The sequence below is a fragment of the Panthera tigris genome, chromosome B1 (assembly GCF_018350195.1).
Source record: "Panthera tigris isolate Pti1 chromosome B1, P.tigris_Pti1_mat1.1, whole genome shotgun sequence".
Lineage (NCBI taxonomy): Eukaryota > Metazoa > Chordata > Mammalia > Carnivora > Felidae > Panthera > Panthera tigris.
Window position 1 is genome coordinate 43,629,551 of NC_056663.1, and position 26,526 is coordinate 43,656,076.

Here is a 26,526-nt window from a genome sequence, read left to right on the forward strand (position 1 = left end):
AAGTGAACAAAACAGTGTCATGGGCCCTCAATCAATTACCAGACTTGAGCCATATTACAGACCCAGAAGCCTTTAACTGAAGGAAAGGATGAGTCCCGTTCAGGCAGTACCCTGATACACTGCCAAAAATTTATATTGGTAATCTTTCTCCCATCCATCCCCAATAGGACCTATTGAGCACTGTGGAAAAGGAAAATAATCAGATCTTTCAGGGACTACTGGATGCTGTCTCTGAATTGACACTGCTTCCAAGAGACCCAAAACATCATGGTGGCCTACCAGTCAGAGTAGGGAACTATGGAGGTCAGGTGATCAATGGAGTTTCAGCTCAGGTCGTCCTCATAGTGGGCCCAGTAGGTCCCTGAACCCCATCCCAGTTCTAGAATGCATGACTGGAACAGACATAATCAACAGCTAGCAGAATCCCCACATTGGCTCCCTGACCTGTGGAGTCAGGGTTATTATGGCGGGAAAGGCCGAATGGAAGCCATTAGAACTGCCACTTCCTAGGAAAACAGTACACCAAAAGTAATACCACAATCCAGGAGTCACTGCAGAGATCAATACCACCACTAAGGACTGGAAAGATATTCCAATACAACTAAGCTATTTGGCCTGTGCAGAAGACAGACCTTGGAGAACAACAGCAGATTATAAGCTTAAGCAGCTGGTAGGTGTAATTGCTGTTGTAGCTACTGTGGTTTTACTGCTTGAGCAAATTCACATATCTCCCGGCACCTGGTATGCAGCTACTGAATAGGCAGATACTATTTTCTCCACACTGGTCAATAAGGATCACCAGAAGCAGTTTGCTGGCAAGGCCAGCAATACACCTTCACTGTCCTCTCTCAGGGGTATAGCAACTCTCCAGCCCTACATCATAATTTAGTTTGCAGGGATCTTAATCAACTTTTCCTTCCACAAGATATCACTCTAGCCCACTACATTGATGATATTATCTGATTGGATCTAGTGCGTAAGAAGTAGCAATACTGTAGACTAACTGGTAAGACATTTGCATGTCAGTGGAAAGTAAATCAGACAAAAATTTAGGAGTCTTCTACCTCAGCAAAATTTCTAGGGCATCAGTGGTGCAGGACATATATAGATTTCCCTTCAAAAATGAAGCATAATTTTTTACATCAGGCAACCAAAAGAGAAGTAAGACAATTAGTGGGCCTCTGAATTTGGGGGGCAACACATTCCTCACGTGGGCATGTTACTCAAGCCCATTTACCACATAACTTGAAAAACTGCTCATAGAGCATGGACCAGAGCAAGAGAAGGCTGAAACAGGTCCAGGACGCCACAGAAACTGCTCTGCCAACTGGCCCCTTGCTCCACTAGATCCAATGGTGCTTGAAATGTCAGTGGCAGATAGGGATGATGTCTGGAGCCTCTGGCAGTTCCTTATAGGTAAACAGCACTACAGACCCTTAGGATTTTGGAACAAACCCTGCCATCCTCTGCAGATAACTACTCTCCTTTTCAGATACAGCTTAGGCCTTACTAGACTGAACACTTAACCATAAGCCACCAGGTTACCACGGGACCTGAATTACCCATCATGAACTGGGTGTTATCTGACCCACCATACTTTAAAGTCTAGCATGCACAGCAACATTCCACCATCAAATGAAAGTGGCAGATACATAGTAGAGCCTGAGCAGGTCCTGAAGATAACAGTAAGTTGCATAAAGAAATGGTCTAAATACCCTGGTCTCCATTCTTGCTTAACCGCTTTCTCTCTCTCAGCCTCTGGACTGGAACTACACCATCAGCTCTTCTGAGTGTCCAGCTTGCCTACTGAAGATATTGGCTCTTAAGACTTGTTAACCGACATAAACATGTAAGCTAATTCCATACAAGAAATCTTACATACACACATATACAGACATCCTATTAGTTCTGTTTCTCTAGAGAAACCTGACTAATACACTGACCAATATCTCTCACTTATATGTCCAGACCAAAAACAAATACCAAAAATAACTGAAATGTGAAAATGTTTAGGAAAAGGTTTAAAGCCTTTACCACACTGAGCAGAACATACAACCCCACAGCAAAAAGCTACATGGGCATTCAGAAAATTAAAAATAGACCTACCCTATGACCCAGCAATAGCACTGCTAGGAATTTATCCAAGGGATACAGGAGTACTGATGCATAGGGGCACCTGTACCCCAATGTTTATAGCGGCACTCTCAACAATAGCCAAATTATGGAAAGAGCCTAAATGTCCATCAACTGATGAATGGATAAAGAAATTGTGGTTTATATACACAATGGAATACTACGTGGCAATGAGAAAAAATGAAATATGGCCTTTTGTAGCAACATGGATGGAACTGGAGAGTGTGATGCTAAGTGAAATAAGCCATACAGAGAAAGACAGATACCATATGGTTTCACTCTTATGTGGATCCTGAGAAACATAACAGAAACCCATGGGGGAGGGGAAGGAAGGAAAGAAAAAAAAAAAAAGAGGTTAGAGTGGGAGAGAGCCAAAGCATAAGAGACTGTTAAAAACTGAGAACAAACTGAGGGTTGATGGGGGGTGGGAGGGAGGGCAGGGTGGGAGGGAGGGCAGGGTGGGTGATGGGTATTGAGGAGGGCGCCTTTTGGGATGAGCACTGGGTGTTGTATGGAAACCAATTTGACAGTAAATTTCATATATTAAAAAATAAAAAATAAAAAACAAACAAACAAACAAACAAAAAAAAAACAAATGCATAGTATAAAATCAAAAAAAAAAAAAAAAAAGCTACATGGGCATAAGGAAGGAATAAATATTATTCTACTTTTACTAATTTAAATCTACCCTAGTGGCTCTCTTTATAAACTCATTGCTTGTATCCTCTCAAGATTCATATGCTGAAGCCCTAACCCTGATATAGTAATATTTGGAGAGAAAGATTTTGGGAGGTAATTAGGGTTAGATGAGGTCATGAGGGTGGAACCCTGGTCTGATGGAATTAGTGCCTTTATAAGAAAAGACACCAGAGAGTTTGTGCTCACTTTCTCTCTCTCCCTCTCTTTCTCTCTCTCTCTCCATGTGCACACAGAAAAAGGGTCATGTGAGCACACAGCAAGACGACAGCCACCTATGAGCCCAGAGAAGACTGCAGGCATAGGGACCAGGCAGGAGAAACTCCCATCTATGCCCCCTGACATCGTGAAAGGGCCCAAAAGCAGTTCTAGCTTCTTCACAGCCACAGTCTGCCAGCAGTCCTAAGGGCCCAGGGCCCCAGTGGGGGACACTCTTGTCTACAACCCTAGTATTTCTAAAAGGACACTCTACTTGGCTCTATCCCTAACAACTGCACTCTGTGAATATACTTTCTGGCACAGGGACCCAAAATGAGACTCTCCCAGCTGTAACCCCAGAAATTCTGAAGGGCCTTACACTTGGCTCCAGTCATATCACAGCCACAGCCCACCACTAGATCCATCAACCGAGGAACCCATCTCCTGCATTCCCAAAAATTCTGAAAGGGATCTATACTCAGTTTCAGCAACTCCAAGCCTCAGTCCTCAAGCTGTCCTGCCAGCTCTTGGGGAACCAAGAGCAGATGCTCATGTCTATACCTCAAGAGATCCTGAACTAGCCCTATATTCAGCTCCCAGCCCATCTAGCCAGTTAGGGACCCATCCCGGCCACCCAGGGATCCATCCAGTGAACAGAGAGCAGTATTCTCAGGTATCTGATGGGAGCCACACCAGTCCATGCACCTAGTAATAGGCCTGGTATCTGAAGACCCAACTGTGGACTCTGAAGCAGACCCTTGTCTCAAGGCCACCTTACCTCCTGAACAAGGTACTACTACAGGAAGTTCAATCCACTCAGAGACCAGTCACGATTTATGCCCACCCAAGCTCCTGATAACAGGCCCACCAATCACAGACCCCACTGTGGAGACAGACTTATAACCAGCCCCAACCCAGCCTAAAATTCCAAGGTAATCCCATCAGTACTGAAAACAGACAGGAGGTCTTTACCTGATGAAACCAGTATGTAAAGACTAGAAGAGGTGTTTATTCCTTCAAATACATAGCCACCAATGCAATACTACATAAGCATCAGGCAAATATGACATCACCAAAGGAAACTAATAAAGTGCGAATAAATGACCCCAAAGAAATGAAGATCTATAGGTTACCTGACAAAGAATTCAAAATAATCATCATAAAGAACCTGAATGAAATGAAAGAAAACAGAGACTACTAAACAAAATCAGGAAAACAATCAATGAACAGAATGAGTTTAAGAAAGAAGTAGAAACATTAAAAGGAACCAAACAGAAATCCTGGACCTGAAGAATACAATAACAGAAATGAAAACTTCAATACAGAGCTTCAAGAACAGATTTACTCATCCAGAAGAAAGAATCACCAAACTCAAACACTGTTTGAAATTAGCCAGTTAGAGAGACAAAAAATAAAAAAAAGAATGAAAAAGAGTGAAGAAAGCCTATGTGAACCATTATGGGACACCATCAAGCAAACAAACATTCATATCATAGGAGTCTCAGAAGAGGAAAATGGAAGAAAGTTTATTTAAAGAAATAATAATTAAGGGGTGCCTGGGTGGCTCAGCCAGTTGAGCGTCCGACTTTGGCTCAGGTCATGATCTCACAGTTAGTGAGTTCAAGCCCTACATCAGGCTCTGTGCTGACAGCTCAGAGCCTGCTGCCTGCTTTGGATTCTGTGTCTCCCTCTCTCTCTGCCCCCTTCCCCACTCATGCTCTGTATCTCTCTGTCTCTCAAAAATAAACATTAAAAAAAAGTTAAAGAAATAATAGTTGAAATCTCCCAAATCTTTGGAGAATATGGACATTCAAGTACAGGAAGCTCAAAGAACTCCATGTTAGAAAGCAGAAAGAGAAAGCAGCAAGATTCATCACATACAAAGGAACCCCCATATGGCTGTCTGTGGATGTATCTCTCTAAAGAAACTTTGAAAGCCAAAATAAATCATCGGGATTATATATCCAAAGTGCTAAACAGCAACAATAAAAAATTGCCAACAAGGAATACTATACCTAGGAAAATTGTCCTTCAGATATGAAGGAGAGTTAGACATTCCCAGATAAAGAAAAACTAACAGTTCATCACCACTTGCCCTACCTTACAAGAAATTTTAAGGTGAATTCTTCAAGTTGAAATGAAAGGACACTAATAATATGAAAATATATAAAACCATAAAACTCATGGTGAAGGTAAATATATAGTTAAATTCAGAATACCTAACTATTGGGGCCAACATGGTAGAGAAGTAGGGGAGACTCCCCGTGTCTCTCAAACAAAGAAGTGCAGAAGCCAAAGGACTTTGAACACCAGAGCCTGGGAGGAAAAGAGACTGAATCTACCCAAAGAAAATGGGAGAGCTGGAGAAAAGATAGGTGGGTGACTGCGAACTGGGGGAGATTAAAAAAAAAAAAAAAAAGGCCACGTGGGCACAGAGGGGAGAGACAAAGGGAAGAGAAAGAGCGGCTAGGAAAGTGTATGACCATATCTGGACAGGAGAAAGACCTGGGACTGAGACTGAGAGAGATCCGATCTCTAACTGCTGGGCTTTCTTCGGACTGGGGCCAGCTCCCTGTTCGCACACCAGGGGCCTGGATGCAGTGGTATGTAAGGGGCTCGGTCAGCAGTTGGAGAAAGTGGTTCCCTCCCTGGAGGGTTGTGCAACAGTACAAAGCCTGTCCATGTCTGCCACCCACGGGACCAGTGGCTGGGCCGAGGGCATAGTCTGCAGGAGGAAAAGGCAGCCACCTCCCTGGAGTGCTGTGGGAAAAGACAAAGCCTGCCTGAGTCCACGACCGCGGGGACTAGCGGCGAGGGCGGCAGCTCAGTCTGCAGAAGGCAGTCCTCCCTGAAGTGCTGTGGCACAAAGCCAGCTGGGGCCACATATTGCCACACTGAGAGGCGCTTCCCCACTGCCAGAACGCACGGAGAAGGACTTTGAATCCTAGCCAAGCGCAAGGTCAGGGGAGGTGGCAGAGCAGAAGGACCGCCTAGTCTGCGCCCATGGTTTGGCACAGTGAGGACGACTCAAACTGAGTCCACCGGGTCCAGGTCCATGAAGAAGAGACTGGGGGATCACCACTCCCCCGGTTGCCCCCACCACCACCAAGGCGGGGCCTCAGGGATCAGTTCAGGGGCCCATAGTAGAAGTGGGTCCAGACTACACCAAACCACGCCCCTTCGCACGGGGTAACCGTATATACACCAGAGCCTCACAGACCCTGCGGAAAGCTCCTCCGACAAGCGCTGCAGCATTGCCTGGATTAACTCTAGGTCAATTCTGGATGTATAGATATATTCTCCCCGCCCCCCACTTTCTCCTTATCTCTTCCCTCTTCTAGGCTGGTAATTCTGGTTATTGGTCTGTCTAAACACACATATTTAATCCATTGTCTTGATACATGTTCTACACCTCCTTCTTTACACTCCTTTCTCTCTCTCTCTCTGGAATAATCAAGCCATATAGTTTCTCTGTCTGGGTAACTTTATCTTCGTTTCATTTTCCCCACTTCCTTATTTTCCTTTCTCTCTCTCTGGATTAACCCTTTTAGTCTCTCTGCCTAGTCAATGTTTATTTTTTCTCCCCCCTCCCCCATCATTTCTCTCTTTGTATGTGCTCTTCCAGCACTGCCTCCACCCTCTTCTTTACTTGTAGTCAGTGTTTTGGGGTTTTTTGTTTTAGACTTTAATTTTTTGTTTTTATTTGTTTGTTTGTGTTATTTGTTTGTGTGTTTTCGTCTCCTGTTTCTCTGTTTTCCTTTACAGGGCTACTCCAAGGAACAAATAAAAGCACATCTGGTGGAGGGTCCAAAATATCACTACGAATAGGGTAATAAAATAACCAAGTCACAATAACAGAGAGCAAGTAACACTCTCCAAAAAAACACCCCCTGAAGGGCCAGGCCCTGGACAGTGTATGACCCTCCTTTAATACAGCAGTGCTCGCAGGTCCAGAGCACACAACAAACTATTAAAACACATGAGGGACAGAAAACTAGCCAAAATGACAAAACGGAAGAATTCTCCTCAAACGAAATTCCAGGAAGTAGAGACAGCTAACGAATTGATCAAAACCGATTTAAGCAATATGACTTAACAAGAATTTAGAATAAGAGTCACAAAAGTAATTGCTTGGCTTGAAAAGAGCATAGAGGACAGCAGAGAATCTTTTGCTAGAGATATCAAGGCAGTAAAAAATAGTCATGATGAATTAAAAAATGCTATAAATGAGGTGCAAAATAAAATGGAGGGGGCCATAGCACAGATTGAAGAGACAGAAGAGAGAATAGGTGAATTAGAAGATAAAATTATGGAAAAAGAGGAAACTGAGAAAAAGGCAGATAAAAAAAAAAAAATCCAGGAGTACGAGGGGAGAATTAGAGAACTAAGTGATGCAATCAAACGGAAGAATATCTGTATCATAGGAATCCAGAAGAAGAGAGAGAGAAAGGGGCTGAAGGTATACTTGAACAATTCATACTTGAGAACTTCCCTGATCTGGGGAAGGAAACAGGCATTGAAATCCAAGAGGCACAGAGAACTCCCTTCAGGCGTAACTTGAATCAATCTTCTAGTATGACATGTCATAGTGAAACAGGCAAAATACAAGGATAAAGAGAAAATTTTGAAAGCAGCTAGGAATAAATGGGCCTTAACATACAAAGGTAGACACATACAGGTAATAGCAAATCTATTTACTGAAACTTGGCAGGCCAGAAAGGAATGGCAGGACATCTTCAATGAGATGAACAAGAAAAATATGCAGCCAAGAATCCTTTACACAGCAAGTCTGTCATTCAGAATAGAAGGAAAGATAAAGGTTTTCCCAAACCAACAAAAACTGAAGGAATTCATCACCACTAAACCAGCCATACAAGAGATCTTAAGGGGGACTCTGTGAGTGAAATGTTGCAAGGACCACAAAGTACCAGAGACACTACTACAAGCATGAAACTTACAGACATCACAATGACTCTAAACCCATATCTTTCAATAATAACACTGAATGTAAAAGAACTAACTGCTCCAACCAAAAGACATAGGGTATCAGAATGAATAAAAAAAAAAAAAAAAAAAAAAAAAAACAAGACCCATCTATTTGCTGTCTACAAGAGACTCATTTTAGACCTGAAGACACCTTCAGATTGAAAGTAAGGGGATGGAGAACTATCTATCATGCTACTGGAAGTCAAAAGAAAGTTGGAGTAGCCATACATAAATCAGACAAACTAGACATTAAATTAAAGGCTGTAACAAGAGATGAAGAAGGGCATTATATAATAATTACAGGGTCTCTTCATCAGGAAGAGCTAACAATTATAAATGTCTATGCACCGAATTTGGCAGCCCCCAAATATATAAAACAATTAATCACAAACATAAGCAACCTTATTGATAAGAATGTGGCAATTGCAGGAGAGTCTAATACTCCACTTACAACAATGGATAGAACATCTAGACAGAGAATAAAGAAAGAAACAAGGGCCCTGAATGATACATGGGATCAGATGGATTTGACAGATATATTTAGAACTCTGCAACCCAAAGCAACAGAATATACTTTCTTCTCAAGTGCACATGGAATATTCTCCAAGATAGATCACATACTGAGTCACAAAACAGCCCTTCATAAGTATAAAAGAATTGAGAACATAGGCACACTTTCAGATCACAATGCCATGAAACTTGAAATCAACCACAGGAAAAAGTCTGGAAACCCCCCAAAAGCATAGAGGTTGAAGAACATCCTACTAAAGAATGAATGGGTCAACCAGGCAATTAGAGAAGAAATTAAAAAATATATGGAAACAAATGAAAATGAAAATACACCAATCCAAATGCTTTGGGATGCAGCGAAGCCAGTCCTGAGAGGAAAATACATTGCAATCTAGGCCTATCTCAAGAAACAAGAAAAATCCCCAATACAAAATCTAACAGCACACCTACAGGAAATAGAAGCAGAACAGCAAAGACACCCCAAACCCAGCAGAAGAAGAGAAATAATAAAGATCAGAGCAGAAATAAAAAATATAGAATCTAAAACAAGAGTAGAACAGATCAATGAAACCAAGAGTTGTTTTTTTGAAAAAATAAATAAAATTGATAAACCTTTAGCCAGGCTTCTCAAAAAGAAAACAGAGAGAGGACCCAAGTAGATAAAATCATGAATGAAAATGGAATTATTACAACCAATCCCTCAGAAATACAAGCAATTATCAGGGAATACTATGAAAAAGTATATGCCAACAAACTGGACAACCTGGAAGAAATGGACAAATTCCTAAGCACCCACACACTTCCAAAACTCAAACAGGAAGAAATAGAATATTTGAACAGACCCCTAACTAGTGAATAAATTGAATCAGTTATTAAAAATCTCCCAACAAATAAGAGTCCTGGACCAGATGGCTTCCCTGGGGAATTCTACCAGACATTTAAAGCAGAAATAACACCTATCCTTCTCAAGCTGTTCCAAAAAATAGAAAGGGAAGGAAAACTTCCAGACTCATTCTATGAAGCCAGCATTACCTTGTTTCCCAAACCAGACAGAGCCCCAGCAAAAAAGAGAACTACAGGCCGATATCCCTGATGAGTATGGATGCAAAAATTCTCAACAAGATACTAGCAAATTGAATTCAACAGCAAATAAAAAGAATTATTCACCATGATCAAGTGGGATTCATTCCTGGGATGCAGGGCTGGTTCAACATTCACAAATCAATCAATGTGATACATCACATTAATAAAAGAAAAGATAAGAACCATATGATCCTGTCAATCGATGCAGAAAAAGCATTTGACAAAATTCAGCATCCTTTCTTAATAAAAACCCTCGAGAAAGTCCGGATTGAAGAAACATACTTAAACATCATAAAAGCCATTTATGAAAAGCCCACAGGTAATATCATCCTCAATGGGGAAAAACAGCGCTTTCCCCCTGAGATCAGGAACACGACAGGGATGTACACTCTCACAGCTGTTGTTTAACATAGTGTTGGATGTTCTAGCATCAGCAATCAGACAACAAAAGGAAATCAAAGGCATCAAAATTGGCAAAGATGAAGTCAAGCTTTCACTTTTTGCAGATGGCATGATACTCTACATGGGAAACCCCATAGACTCCACCAAAAGTCTGGTAGAACTGATACATGAATTCAGCAAAGTCGCAGGATACAAAATTAACGTACAGAAATCAGTTGCATTTTTATACACCAATAATGAAGTGACAGAAAGACAAATAAAGAAACTGATCCCATTCACAATTGCACCAAGAATCATAAAATACCTAGGAATAAACCTAACCAAAGATGTAAAAGATCTGTATGCTGAAAACTAAAGAAAGCTTATGAAGGAAATCGAAGAAGATGCAAACAAATTCCATGCTCATGGATTGGAAGAATAAATACTGTTAAAATGTCAACACTACCCAAAGCCATCTACACATTCAATGCAGTCCCAATCAAAATTGCACCAGCATTCTTCTCGAAGCTAGAACAAGCAATCCTAAAATTTGTATGGAACCACAAAAGACCCCGAATAGCCAAAGGAATATTGAAGAAGAAGACCGAAGCAGGAGGCATCACAATCCCAGACTTAAGCCTCTACTACAAAGCTGTAATCATCAAGATAGCATGGTACTGGCACAAAAACAGACACTATCATAGACTCCAGAATAGAATAGAGACTCCAGAATTGGACCCATAAATGTATGGCCAACTAATCTTTGACAAAGCAGGAAAGAATATCCAATGGAGAAAAGACAGTCCCTTTTACAAATGGTGCTGGGAGAATTGGACAGCAACATGCAGAAGAATGAAACTAGACCACTTTCTTACACCATTCACAAAAACAAACTCAAAATGGATAAAGGACCTGAATGTGAGACAGGAAACCATCAAAACCCTAGAGGAGAAAGCAGGAAAAAACCTCTCTGACCTCAGCCGCAGCAATTTCTTACTCGACACATCTCCAAAGGCAAGGGAATTTAAAGCAAAAATGAACGATTGGGACCTCATGAAGATATAAAAAGCTTTTGCACTGCAAAGGAAACAATCAACAAAACTAAAAGGCAACCAGCGGAATGGGAAAAAAGATATTTGCAAATGACATATCGGATAAAGGGCTAGTATCCAAAATCTATAAAGAACTCACCAAACTCCACACCCAAAAGACAAAAAATCCAGTGAAGAAATGGGCAGGGGACATGAATAGACACTTTTCTAAAGAAGACATCCAGATGGCCAACCAGCACACGAAAAGATGCTCAACGTCACTCATCAGGGAAATACAAATCAAAACCACACTGAGATACCACCTCACACCAGTCATAGTGGCCAAAATGAAGAAATCAGGAGACTATAGATGCTGGAGAGGATGTGGAGAAACAGGAACCCTCTTACACTGTTGGTGGGAATGCAAACTGGTGCAGCCACTCTGGAAAACAGTGTGGAGGTTCCTCAAAAAATTAAAAATAGATCTACCCTATGACCCAGCAGTAGCACTGCTAGGAATTGACCCAAGGGATACAGGAGTGCTGATGCCTAGGGGCACTTGTACCCCAATGTTTATAGCAGCACTTTCAACAATAGCCAAATTATGGAAAGAGCCTAAATGTCCATCAACTGATGAATGGATAAAGAAATCATGGTTTATATACACAATGGAATACTACATGGCAATGAGAAAGAATGAAATATGCCCTTCTGTAGCAACGTGGATGGAACTGGAGAGTGTCATGCTAAGTGAAATAAGCCATACAGAGAAAGACAGATACCATATGTTTTCACTCTTCTGTGGATTCTGAGAAACTCAACAGAAGACCGGGGGAGGGAAAGGGGGGGTGTGGAAGTTACAGAGAGGGAAGGCGGCAAACCATAAGAGACTCTTAAATACTGAGAACAATCTGAGGGTTGATGGGGGGGTGGGGGGGAGGGGAAAGTGGGTGATGGGCATTGAGGAGGGCACCTGTTGGGATGAGCACTGGGTATTGTATGGAAACCAATTTGACATTAAATTATATATATATATATATATATATATATATATATATATATATATATATATAAATGTGATTTAAATAAATAAATAAAGTAAAAAAAAAAAAGAATACCTTACTATTTTAATGGTGCTGTGTAAATCACTCTATCTCTAGTAAAAAAAACTTAAATAAAAATAACTAATAACTTATTAATGGATGCACAATATAAAAATATGCTAAGTATGACACAACAGTTTAAAATATGAGAAGTAAAAGTGTAGTGCTTGTGTATGCAATTGAAGGTAAGTTATTATCAGCTTAAAATAGACTGTTATATCTACAAAATGTTTTATATAAGCCTCACGCTAACCACAAAAGAAGAAACATAGTAGAACACACAAAAGAATTAAAGCATACTCTAAAAATAAATAAATAAATAAATAAATAAATCATGAAAGAAGATAGTAAGAAAAGAAAAAAGGAACAAAAGAACTAAAAACAGTCAACAAACAATGAAATGGCAATGAGTCCTTAGCTATCAATAATTACTTTAAATAGAAATGAACTAAAGTCCCATATCAAAAGACACAAAGTGGCTGAATAGACTTAAAAATATATACATATCCAACAATATGCTGCCTAAAAGAGGCTCACTTATAGTGTTAAGGACACACCGGTTGAAAGTGAAGGGCCAGAAAAACATATTCTATGCCAATGGTAACCAAAAGAGCAGGAACGGCTATATTTATATCACATATAATAGACTTAGTCAGAATTGGTTGCAAGAGACAAAGAAGGCCATGAAATGGGGATAAAGGAGACAATTCATCGATGTAATAATTTTAAGTATTTATGTACCTTCCACTGGAGCATTTAAATATTTAAACCAAATAGTGACAAAAGTGAAGAGAGAAACAGACAGCAATACAATACTAGTAGTAGACTTCAATACCCCACTTTCAACATTGGATAGATCATCCAGACAGATGATCTTATTTATTTTGAGAGAGAGCATGCGTGAATACGTGAGCAGCTGGGGAGGGCAGGCAGAGAGGAACAGAATCCCAAGCAGGCTCCACACTCTCAGTGCACAGCCCAACACAGGGGCTCGATCTCACAAACCGTGAGATCGTGACCTCAGCCAAAATCAAGAGATGAATGCTTAGCCAACTGAGCCACCCAGGTGCCCCCAGACAGAAATTTAATAAGGAAACAGCAGATCTAAAGAACTTTATAGACCAAAATGGATCTAACAGACATAAACAGAACAGCCATGCAACAGCAGCAGAATACATACTCTTCTGAGGCACACACAGAACATTCTACAGGATACAACTTATGTTGGGCCACAAAGCAAGACAACATATTTAAGAAGACTGAAATCATATCTAGTATCTTTTCCAATCACAATGGTTTGAAACTAGAAATTAGTAACAGGAGGAATGTGTAAAATTCACAAAAAATGTGGAAAGTAAACAACACACTCCTGAACGACCAATCCTGTCATTTGCAACAACATGCATGGACCTTGGGGACATTATTCTAAGTGAAGAAAGTCTGACAAAGACAGACAAATACCATATGATCTCACATATATGTGAAGTCTTTAAAAAAAAAAGGAGGGGGGGGGTGAAGCCTCACTCATAGGAAAAATGGGGAGATGTTGATCCAATAGTACAAAACTCCAGTTAAAAGATGAGTAAGTTCTGGGTATCTAATAGTCAGCCTGATGATTGTAGTTAACAATATTATACACTTGAAAGTTACCAAGAGAGTAAATCTTAAATATTGTACCACCAAAAAAAAAAAAAAGAAAAAAAATTATATTTATGGGAGGTTATAGAAGTGTTAACTAACCTTACTGTGGTAGTCATTTCACAATATATACATGTATCAAATCATCACACTGTACACCTTAAACATATAGCATATTAAATGTTAATTATATCTCAATAAGCTGGGGCAAGGGAGGGGCGGGGAGCCAAAAGGGAGAAGCAAAGATCGTAGAAACATTATTTGAGATTTGGGGTTCCAAAGCTCTTTATTTGATTCTTTGGTTTAAATCAATTAATCCTGTTATACTTTAATTCAATATTATCTGAGTTTTTTGTGGGACTTAAGAGTACTGACTACAATCTACAGAGTAAAAGTTCATAAATTCAAAAAACATCAAAAGTAGACAGTTTCAGAAACACAAAAGTAAATTCACCAACACATAGAATCCGGGAATATATCTAAAGAAAAATTTAATGTTACCAGTGTGTGCTCCAGGAATGCAAAGATAATTTAATGTTAGGGAATTTATTGATATAACCCAGCACATATCAATAGGTCAAAGGTAAATAATGATTTTTTTTTTAATGTTTTTATTTATTTATTTTTGAGAGAGAGAGACATCACAAGTTGGGGAACAGCAGAGAGAGGGAAGGACACAGAAAATCCAAAGAAGGCTCCGGGCTCTAAGCTGTCAGCACAGAGCTCGACACAGGGCTCAAACTCACAAACTGCAAGATCATGACCTGAGCTGAAGTCAGACGCTCAACCAACTGAGCCACCCAGGTGTTCCAAATGATTATCTTCATAGTATCTAATATTTTTTAAATATTTAATATTTTAATGTCAAAGAACTACTTATAAAATGTAAAATCTACTGTTTATTTTTATCCTTATTCAATAGGATTAAAAGGATACTGCATTAAGTGAAAAATACCATGTACCCCAAGCGATTAGCCAAAATCATACATAACCTTGAAAGGCTAAACGCATTCCCACTCATGTCAGAGTCAAGACAAAGATGCACACTATCACTATTTACAATTATTCTGGAAGTGCTATCATTGCAATTACACAAGAAAATAAATCCAAACTGTAAATATGGGAAAGGAAACCAACTTTTTATCATTTGCAGATGATGACTTTTACTTAGAAAATTCTAGGATGTGGAGAAACGGGAACTCTCTTGCACTGTTGGTGGGAATGCAAATTGGTGCAGCCGCTCTGGAAAGCAGTGTGGAGGTTCCTCAGAAAATTAAAAATAGACCTACCCTATGACCCAGCAATAGCACTGCTAGGAATTTATCCAAGGGATACAGGAGTACTGATGCATAGGGGCACTTGTACCCCAATGTTTATAGCAGCACTCTCAATAGCCAAATTATAGAAAGAGCCTAAATGTCCACCAACTGATGAATGGATAAAGAAATTGTGGTTTATATACACAATGGAGTACTACATGGCAATGAGAAAGAATGAAATATGGCCCTTTGTAGCAACGTGGATGGAACTGGAGAGTGTGATGCTAAGTGAAATAAGCCATACAGAGAAAGACAGATACCATATGGTTTCACTCTTATGTGGATCCTGAGAAACTTAACAGAAACCCATGGGGGAAGGGAAGGGAAAAAAAAAAAAAAAGAGGTTAGAGTGGGAGACAGCGAAAGCATAAGAGACTGTTAAAAACGGAGAACAAACTGAGGGTTGATGGGGGGGTGGGAGGGAGGGGAGGGTGGGTAATGGGTATTGAGGAGGGCACCTTTTGGGATGAGCACTGGGTGTTGTATGGAAACCAATTTGACAATAAATTTCATATATTAAAAAAAAAAAAAAGAAGTCAAAGGTTTGTAAGAGAAAAAAAAAAGAAAATTCTAATATAATTGACAATAGAAATAGGTAAACACTAAGTGTATGCCTGGTAACAAAATAAACATATACAAATGAAATTTTTTCTGAATATCAATAATACCCAGTCAAAAATACAAACAAAATAGCTTCTCTTGTCAGTAAAAACCAATTAGAAACTGAAATATAACAAAACAGAAAATGTAACAGGAGAAAATGGGCCTATTCATAATAACAATAAAAATCTACCCAATAATAAAATTAACAAAAAACATAAATACCTTTATTAGTAAATCTTTAAAAGAAGACCCCTCAAAAATGGACACACATACCATGTTCTACTTTGAGAAGACTCAATAATGTAATGATGTCACTTTTTCCCATTGTAAGTTTATAAATTTAATGTCATCCCAACCAAAATTCCAAAGCATTTTTTAGTTTTTTAGATTTTAATTTTTTTTGCACCTCAACAAACATTATCTCAAGTTCATCTGGAATTATAAGCGAATAAAAATAGCCAAGAGAACTAGGAAAAAAGAATGGGAGGGTATTTGCATGACCAGGTAAGAAAAATACATTATAAAACCAATAAAAACTAAATCAAGGCAGTACTGACACATGAGTAGTTAGACCTATCAATGGGCATGAAGAGGGAAAAAACAAAAATTAAGCCCTAGAATATATAAAAATTTAATCGGTAATTTAAATAAAATTTCAAATTAAAGGAAAGAGATTATAAATGAGGTTAAGGCAAATGATAAGCCATTCTGAAAAAAAATGGCATTAGAACTCAGCATACAGTAATGAATAAATGATAAAAGAGAAAAAAAGAATGCCAACCTCATACTATATACACTCAACATTCCCCTGGATTAAAGAGGCATTAAATAAAAAACAAAATCTACTACAAAATACAAGAGAATAATGATCTGATATACTGATAGAAGTCTTATAAAACATGTAAGTAAAGTTAGAAACCATAAAGGAAGAGAATAACAGCTTTAAATACATAAAAATGAGGGGCGCCTGGGTGGCGCAGTCGGTTGAGCGTCCGACTTCAGCCAGGTCACGATCTCACGGTCCGTGAGTTCGAGCCCCGCATCAGGCTCTGGGCTGATGGCTCGGAGCCTGGAGCCTGTTTCCGATTCTGTGTCTCCCTCTCTCTCTGCCCCTCCCCCGTTCATGCTATGTCTCTCTCTGTCCCAAAAATAAATTAAAAAACGTTGAAAAAAAAAAAAAAATACATAAAAATGCAAACACAGCAAAAAAAACCCACTAAAAACAAAAGAAAGAAGACGCAAGAAGTGAGCTGGGCAAAAACATCATATATGTATATTTATATATTATATTTGTTACATATGATGTAAATTAATTAAGGTTCTTTAAAATCAATAAGAAATCAAATTCAAAATCAATAAGAAAACAGGCCAATTTTTAAGTGTATAAAGAACATCAACATGGCAAATCACAGAAGAAGGAATAAACATATAGAGACAAAAAAATTCAACATCACTAATAATTAAGAAGAAAGTAAAATAAAAAGGAAACCAGCAACGAAAGCTTGAAAATGATAGCTAATCTTGACTATGGTGTGAAGAATTAAAACATTTCCCACTAAAAACTGGTTGGAAAATAAACTATTAAAGCTTTTTCTAAAGAGAATCAGGCACGGGCACCTGGGTGGCTCAGTTGGTTAAGCGTCCAACTCCTGATTTCGACTCAGGTCATGATCTCACGGTTCATGAGTTGGAGCCCAGCACTGGGCTCCATGTGCTGATAGCATGGCGCCTGGTCGGGATTCTCTTTCTCCCTCTCTCTTTGCTCCTCACCCACTCATGCTGCTCTCTCTCTCTCTCAAAATAAATAAATAAACTTAAAAAAGTAAAAGAGAATTCATGCAAAACTCTAAAACCTTAAAAAGTATGCACACCCCATTATAGTAGTTTCACCTCAGGAAACAATCATAATATTCTGAAATTTTTATTTATAAAGCCATTTACCTCAGCATTGTTTATAGTAACTACAGCAATCGAGTTTTTATAGTGGCAACAACAGGCACAAAAATATAAGGGTCTTTTTGTAGGAAAGGAGGAACAGAACTGGAACTGAAAACTCAGTACACAATGACTGAGGTAACTAGCAAGTCCACCCGTCTTTTTTATGTGTCACCTTATCAGTCACTTGTGTTCTCTCTCTCTTCCCCCTCCTCTACTCTCCTTTAAATTGGTTTCTTCAATTTGCCCAACACTCCTGCTCCCCCATATCTTTTGTATATGACTGAAGTTTGCCATAACCATTCTAGCCCTGCTCTTGCTTCATAGCATTGCTGAAGAATTCTTACAGTTTCTGCCCTATTCTTAATAGTATTTCTTAATTATATATTCCCCCCCAAAAGGAATTTGTCCTAGCTCATCTTATCATATAGAAACCAATGGTAGTGAGTCAGGAGCTGGCTGACTCTTGACTCATATCTGATCCAAACAGCAGTGATCAGGGTAGCAGAGAGCATGGGGGGACAAGCATTATGACATTTCTGGTACTACACATTCTAGTCTAGAGACACACAATCATACACACACACACACACACACACACACACACACACTCACAATCCTGGCAATCACCTAAATGTCCCAATAATAGCAGACTGCTAATAAATTATAGCACCATTGATAATGGAAAGAAATATGCACAGCAACACAGACTAGTGGTTATAATATATGACTGCCAGTGAAATCTGGATAGTAGAATAACAGCCATTCTTAATTTTGTATTTTCCAAAATCTCTACCAAAAAAACATTAGATTTCTTTTATAAATAAGAAAAGAATAACCACTTACTTTGTATAATGCTTTTTTTATTTTTTTAATTTTAAATTATAAATAGAAAACATTCTGATTACCTTTCCATCATCACATCTTGTACCCTCGTTCACCATCCCAGGATCTGGAACATCCGATCCTAGCTGGAAATCCACACCCCAACATTTGGTGCCTCTACTGGGAGTCTGAATTATAGCAGGCACAATTCCAAATACAGGCATGTCTTGTACATTCTCACACTGAAGCTTTCCACACAAAGCATTCCTGTAAGATAGAGAAATAATGCAAACATAAAATGCACCCACTGTAGATACAAAATAAAAATAAAAATTATATATTTGGACACATAAAGTTTTTTGTTGTTTTTTTTTTACTTAAAGAAAGTTTACTGATAGTTAGCTGAAGGGAGTCTCAACAGAGAAAGCATATAAGAGCAAAGGCACCTAAGCAGGTCTCTTCAAATATGGCAGAGATAACTGGATGCTAGGATGAAATCAGTAGGTGTACCAGGTGGTGTTCCTGCTCCTTCTCTCCCCACCCCTACTCTCTCTTTACTAGCGGTTTAGGGCTCAAACACGTCTAACTAAAGAGTTGTTTATAAATATAATTTTATAAATGCTTTTCCATAGAAAATAATAGAACTATACCAAAATTCGGTTGTGACTTCTTACAGAGTTGCCATAAGGAGAAAATTAGATTCTGTACTATAAAATAATTAAGAAAGGACTCCACCCTTCGTGGCTTGGGCTAAGCTAACTCTTAGTTACTTAATTTAAGACTCAATTCATTAACTCATTAATTCACTAATTCAATTCACTGATTCAATATTACAACTCTATGAAGGGTTATCTGACTACAATTCCTATTACCAAGGCTGTGTTAGCTAAATGCCCTTCCTATACCCTTCCATAACACACTAAATACCACTAATATCAACTCTTAAGATGCTATATTGAAATTTTCTACCTGATTGCCTTGTGATCCAAGAATCTACCCTATACTAGAATCTCCTTTATGTTATCACTTCCAAGTCATTATAGGATATTGTTTTCCTCTAATTCACCAATTCCTCTAATTAATCACCCCCTAAAAATTCGCAGTCTAGCTTTCATAAAACTATTTTATTTCTTGAGCTAAAATTTATATCCTTATAACTTTTCCTCATTGGTCCCAGACCTTCCACATGAGATCACACAGCTAATAGCAAATGTCTTTTCCTTCTTCCACATGGCAGCTATTTTAGGACAATTATCACATAGTTCCTAAATACTTATTCACCAGAGCAATATCTTATAATCATTTCTCATGGAACAAGGAAGCTCCCCTCTAAATATGTTCCAGGTTCTCTCATTGCCTCTTGAAGCACAGTGCTCAGAGCAGGGCATGAAATTTCAGTTATAGCCTGATAAGCAAATAACATAACAGAGCTCACATTTCCTATATTCTAGATACTATACTACTATTAGGCCCATGATTACAGTAGCTTTTATGGTAACTACATTACATTATAGATGCCCTTGAACTGATCACTAGCTAAAATTCCTATTTACTTTTTGCATATATTGTTAAGTCTCCTCTTTCCTCCATCCTGCACTTAAGGGTTAGTAATTTTGTCTCATTTACATTTATTCTTATGTCACCATTTATTCCCTAGTTAACCTGAATAAAGTGTTTAAACTTTCTGAGCTTCACTTCCTTCATCTGAAAAACAAGAGATAAATAATAATGTCTATCTCACATAGTTGGTTGAAATTAGATATGAAAACCTCTAAAACATGGGGTGCCTGGGTGGCTCAGTCAGTTGAGAGTCTGACTCTTGATTTCAGCTCAAATAATGATCCCAGGGTTGTGGGATCAAGCCCCACGTCAGGCTCCATGCTGAGCCTGTAACCTACTTGGGATTCTCTGTCTCTCTCCCTCCATTTCTCTCACCCACCCTCTCTCTCTCTCTCTCTCTCTCTCTCTCTCTCTCTCAAATAAAGAATAATTTTTTAAAAAAAGAAAACCTCCAGAACAAAGTGTAGCATAAAGCAGACCTTAGTTAACATCTGTTGGACCTACCAAAATTCAAGCTGCAATGATATACTCAGTGTTTCATATGTAGTCTTGGTGACATGTTAAAAAGTAAAAGGAAAATACTCTTAATGTATAAAAAGCCATAGGACACCTAGGTGGCTTAGTTGGTTAAGTGCCTGAATTCAGCTCAAGTCATGAATTTACAGTTCATGAGTTCAACCCCCACATGAGGCTCTCTACTGTCAGCATGGAGCCTGCTTTTTATTCTCCGTCTCCCTCTCTCTCTGCCCCTCCCCTGCTCACTCACTCTCAAAAATAAAAATAATTTTTTTAAAAAATTAAATATATATATATAAAGCTGTTAAAAATCAGTAAGAAAAAAACCCACTTCCACAGAAAAAATTAGCAAAGATACAAAAAAGGCAATTCACAAAATAAGGAATACAAACAGCCAACAAAGCTAAGAGGTGTTCATGGTTATATTATAAAAGAAAATTCTATCACAAGCCTCAATAGAATAATTGCTTCAGGCAAGGATCATCAATGCATATTAAAACTGTGAAGCAAAACATTGGTGGGAGCAAGTTCCAGGCTCAGCATGGAGCCTGACATGGGGGTTGGGGGTTTGACCACTAATAAAAAGACAACCCAGAATTATGTGCCTCCTTGACATCATGTGCCACTTACGAAGTATTCTTCCCTAAAATGTTTAACCTGAATCTAATTACGACTTTAGATTTAACTTCTGATTTATAGACAATTTAGGGATAGAGACACATATAAAGCAACATTGAGAAGAAACTATCAAACAAATCCAGATCACGGGCCATACTAAAAGAACTGGCCCAGTTATTTCCCTCAGATCACTGTCGTCAAAAAGAAAAAAAAATTAATGAAGAAGACTACATATTTTATATTAAAAGTGACATAAGTGGCATGACAACTAAATGTGATGCATGATCCTTGACGGAATCCTGATGTGGCAAAAAAACAGCTATGAAACACAACTTGAGGACAGCTGGAGAAACTTTAATATTGACCAGATATTACATGATATTAGGAAATTATTAATTTTGGTAGGTATGACATTGGTATTGTGAATGGCCTTATCTGTCAGAGATGAATACTAAAGAATTTAGGAATGAAGTATCATAATGCCTAGAATTTATTTAAAAGTGGTTCAGACAAGTCTAGACAAAGAAAATATGATAGAATGCCAACAATGTTTTTAATCTAGAATATATGGGTTTCATCATACTTCTACTCCTTCTGTATATTTGAAATACTCCTTCTACTCCTCTGTATTCCTTCTGCTCCTCTGTATATTTGAAATTTTTTGTTTAAAAAGTTTTTTAAAAGATGACACCATCTATGTACTGAAAGAGAAGAGAGCTCTTTCGGTGAAATGCAACAATACAATCTGCACAACAGTGTCTGCAGTATGCACAACAGGAAGCGGGGAGGGGGGAGGAATAAGACTGTACTGGCAGAAAGACACTGCAAAGACATACCAAAAGCTAACAGAAATAGGTACCTGGGGGTAGGGTGGGAAGAGAGAAAAAGAGTAAGAGTGGAAGCCACATTTTTCTAGATCTCTTTAAACATCTTTTGAACAACAACAAAAAATCTTAAATAATTATTTACAAATTCATTTAAAATAAAAATGAGGGGCGCCTGGGTGGCTCAGGCATTTAAGCATCTGACTCCTGATTTCGGCTCAGGTCATGATCTCACAGTTCATGGGATCAAGCCCTGTGTCAGGCTCTGAGTTCAAAGTGTAGAGCCTACTTGGGATTCTGTCTCTTTTCCCTCTCTCTTTGCCCCTCCCCCCACTTATGTGTGCTCACACTTTCTCCCTCTCTCAAAATAAATAAACATTTTTAAAAAATGGGGGCACCTGGGTGGCTCAGTGGGTTAAGCATCCAACTCTTGATTTTGGCTCAGGTCACGATCTCCGGGTCGTGGGACTTGAGCCCCACATCAGGCTCTGCACTGAGTGTGGAGACTGCTTAAGATCACTTGCGCGCGCGCTCTCTCTCTCTCTCTCCCCCCCCCAACCCTCTGCTCCTGTCCCCCATTCACGCTCTCCCTCTCTAAAATTAAAAAAAAACAAAAACAAAAAACAAAAAAAGAAACATCTATTTGATATAACAAATTGGAAAAGTCCAGCTAACCCTAGAACATTACATGTTTGAACTGCACAGGTCCACTTAACACATGGATTTTTTACAGTGCAGTCCTGCAAATGTATTTTCTCTTCCTTATGATTTTCTTAATAACATTGTCTCTAGCTTACTTTATTGTAAGAACACAGCATATAATACATATAACATTCAATCAACTATTTTTTTGTTATTGGTAAGGCTTCTGATCAATAGTAGGCTATTGTAATTAAGTTTTAGGGGAGTCAAAAGTTATAAGTGAATTTGTGACTATGTGGGAAGTCAGCATCTCTAACCCCCATGTTGTTCAAAGGTCAACTATAATTTTTGGGGCGCCTGGGTGGCTCAGTCGGTTAAGCGTCCGACTTCGGCTCAGGTCACGATCTCACGGTCCGTGAGTTCGAGTCCCGCGTCGGGCTCTGGGCTGATGGCTCAGAGCCCGGAGCCTGTTTCCGATTCTGTGTCTCCCTCTCTCTCTGCCCCTCCCCCGTTCATGCTCTGTCTCTCTCTGTCTCAAAAATAAAATAGACGTTAAAAAAATTTAAAAAAAAAAAAAAAGGTCAACTATAAATTTTTAAGATAACACTCTGGCATTGGTGAGGCGGTAGGGAAAGCATAAATCAGTTAAATGTTTTGAAGATCAATTTGGAAGTATCTATGAGGAGCCTTAAAACTTATCCATATTTTTTGAGAAAAGCTATTAAGGAAACAATCAGAGAAATAAACAAATACTTCAGCTGTATATATCACAACCTTATTTAAAATAGCAAACTACGGGGTGCCTGGATGGCTCAGTCGGTTAAGCGTCTGACTGTGACTCAGGTTATGATCTCACAGTTCGTGAGTTCAAACCCCGCATCAGGCTCTGTGTTTGCAGCTCAGACCCTGGAGCCTGCTTCAGATTCTGTGTCTCCCTCTCTCTCGGCCCCTCTCCCACTTGCACTCTGTCCTCTCTCTTTCAAATATAAACGTTAAAAAATATAATAATAAAGTAAAATAAAATAGCAAACTACTAGAAACAACTTGAATTCCTAAAATAAGGAAATGATTAAAAGAAGCTGAATACATCCTATAAGCTCTCTTAATATAGTGGAAAGTAAACTGAATTTATAAAATAGTGTAAATCATACTTTGCAATTTTGTTTATACATACAGATGCGGGGCTCTGAGTACACATATGTATGTGTACATACATGTATGATGCACAAATGTATGCTTATGAATGTATATACACACATACAAAAAGGAAATACAACAAAAATGTGAGGGAGTATCTCTGGATGGCAGGACCACAGGGTTCACTTCCTTTAGATTCTTCTAGATTTTATACATTTTCTGTGATGAGGATGATTACAAAGCAATGATGACAATGATGAGTCTTGCAACGAATCGGGTATTCTTCTTAGTACTAGCATCCATCAACACATTTGGTCTTCAAAACAACTGGAAATAGGTACCATTATTATCCTCATTTTATAGAAAAATGAGGCACAGAAGAAAAAGAAAAGGAAAGCAACTTGTCCAAAGTCTCAGAGATCTTAAGCAGTTGAAGCAGTATTCAAACCCAAGGAGTCTGACTTCAGATATGCATTCCTAATGGCTATATTAATGCTATATTACTATTATAAAATGTTTTTCAAATCAGCTACCCAGTAATTTATACATTTCCTAAGTGTAGTTTCTATAATTTCATTAAGATACTCATAAGATCATGGAAACAGAACCAGGCTAAAGACAAAGATCAGACACGTCTAGCAAGCTCTCTCCAAGTCTGCATTAATCCACTTACCCCAAAGTTTCACCTCAGTTCATTTAATCAGTTACACTAATTATCCACCCATCAGCTGTATCATCTGTTCCTACATTCATTCAACAAATATTTAATAGGTACTTATCACGTGCCAAATATTACACTAAACACATAAGATAAAACGTGTCACTGCACTTTAGTTTACCAATGAAGGGTGATCACCAAACAGTCACATAAACAAATGAAACTGCAACAAATGCTAAACAAGAATATTGCAAAGATAAAGAAGAAAATTTGGTAATAATTAAAGGGCCAATTCGTCAAGGAGACATAACAATCCTAAATGTGGATGCACCTAATAACATAAGAATTTACTGATTCAAAAGACACACAGCAAAAAAATGTATAGAACTAAAAAAGAGAAACAGACAACTTTATAATCATAGCTGGAGATTTTAACCCACTTCTCTCAGAAATTAAAGGACAAGGGGGTGCCTGGGTGGCTCAGTCGGTTGAGCATCCGGCTTTGGCTCAGGTCATGATCTCACAGTTTGTGAGTTTGAGCCCCACATCGGGCTCTATGCTGACAGCTCAGAACCTGGAGCCTGTTTCAGATTTTGTGTCTCCCTCTCTCTCTGCTCCTCCCCTGCTTATGCTCTGTCTCTCTCTCTCAAAAATAAACATTAAAAAAAAAATTTTTTTTTTAAATTGAAGGACAAACCTAAAACACACACATGCAACACAAAGATATAGGAAGCTTGAATAAGACTGTCAACATTTATAGAATAACACAACCCAATAACTATAGAATGCACTTTTTTTCCAATTGTACATGGACGTTCACCAAAAGAGACCACATGCTGGGCAATAACTCACATCTCAATAAACTGCAAAGAACTAAAGTTATACAGAGTATGTTCTCATTGGAATTAAACTAGAAATCAAAAACATAACCAGAATACTCCCAAATATCTAGAAATTAAGCAACACACTTTTAATAACTCAGGAGTCACAGGAGAAATCACAATATAAATTTTAAAAAATTAATGATATGAACAATAAGGAAAACACATCAAATTCAACAACAAAAAAAAACATCCAATTTCTTAAGCAGTTCGTCCTTCGTTCAACATTCAAGTTCCTATTTTTCTCATTTTAATTTAGACAAATTACGGTAACCAAGATGGGTCCAGTCTCCCCAAAATGCAGGACAGACCCTCCTGTGTCTTTTCTAAACACCAGAAAAGAATCATAAAATTCTATGCCTAGAACTGGTTTTGTATTTATTCTTCTTTTTACCTGGAAAATTATCCTCTATCTTATTTGAAGATATTGTCATTTTTATTTTATTTGAGAGACAGAGCGTGTGCAAGTGGGGGAGAGATGTTGAGGGAGAGAATCTTAAGCAGGCTCCACACACAGCACAGAGCCCAAAATGGGGCTAGATCCCACGACCCTGGGCTCATGACTGAGCCACCGAGGTGCCCCACATCATATCATTTTTAAATGATTGTTCTTACTAGGACAGTGGTTTGGGCATAAACCAAAATAATTTAGAATTTAAATACACTAAAAATGTATTAATAATAATAGTATGACTTCCCCAGAAAAAAGTGCCATGTAAACAGAAGAGAACTTATATCTACAACTACTTTTGAAACTATATAAGATGAATATCAAAAGTTACATTCATATCTCCTTTTGAAACACTTTCTTGTTTTTCTTATCTTCCTTCCATCTACTCTGTTTTATATATCAAGAAATGATTAGAACAAAATAAATTGGCTAACATTAAGGGGGAAAAGCACACAGCAGTAAGAACACCTTACAAGAGGGCTCTCTGGCTCTGTTAAGAAAGGTGAGGAAGTCTTTAAAACTGAGATCTGGAGGAGCTGAAGGCATGCCAGGCAGAAGGAATAGTGTGTGCAAAGGCCCTGTGGCAGAAGGCCACATGTAAGCCAGCATACGTGGTGTCTCCAGTATTTAATGGCTGAGTAGAGAAAGATGAGCCTACAAATACACTAAAGGAGCAACCAGAAACACAGAAAAGAATACTAGAAGAACATCCCACACAAAAGCGAAGGAAAGAGGTTTCTTCAAGGAAAAAACAGTCAACATACTTGAATGACACCAAAAGGTCAAGTAGCATGAAGA

General features: G+C 38.6%; 1 protein-coding gene across 2 annotated transcripts in view; it reads right to left on the reverse strand.

Annotated features, from left to right (window-relative positions):
• Positions 1-26,526, reverse strand: part of ADAM9 (ADAM metallopeptidase domain 9) — a 149,984-nt gene that overhangs the window by 32,812 nt on the left and 90,646 nt on the right. For both annotated transcript variants that reach the window (XM_042983416.1, XM_042983417.1), the window contains exon 16: positions 18,525-18,708. In XM_042983416.1, the coding sequence (XP_042839350.1) occupies positions 18,525-18,708 (184 nt within the window). The remainder of the gene's footprint in view (positions 1-18,524; positions 18,709-26,526) is intronic.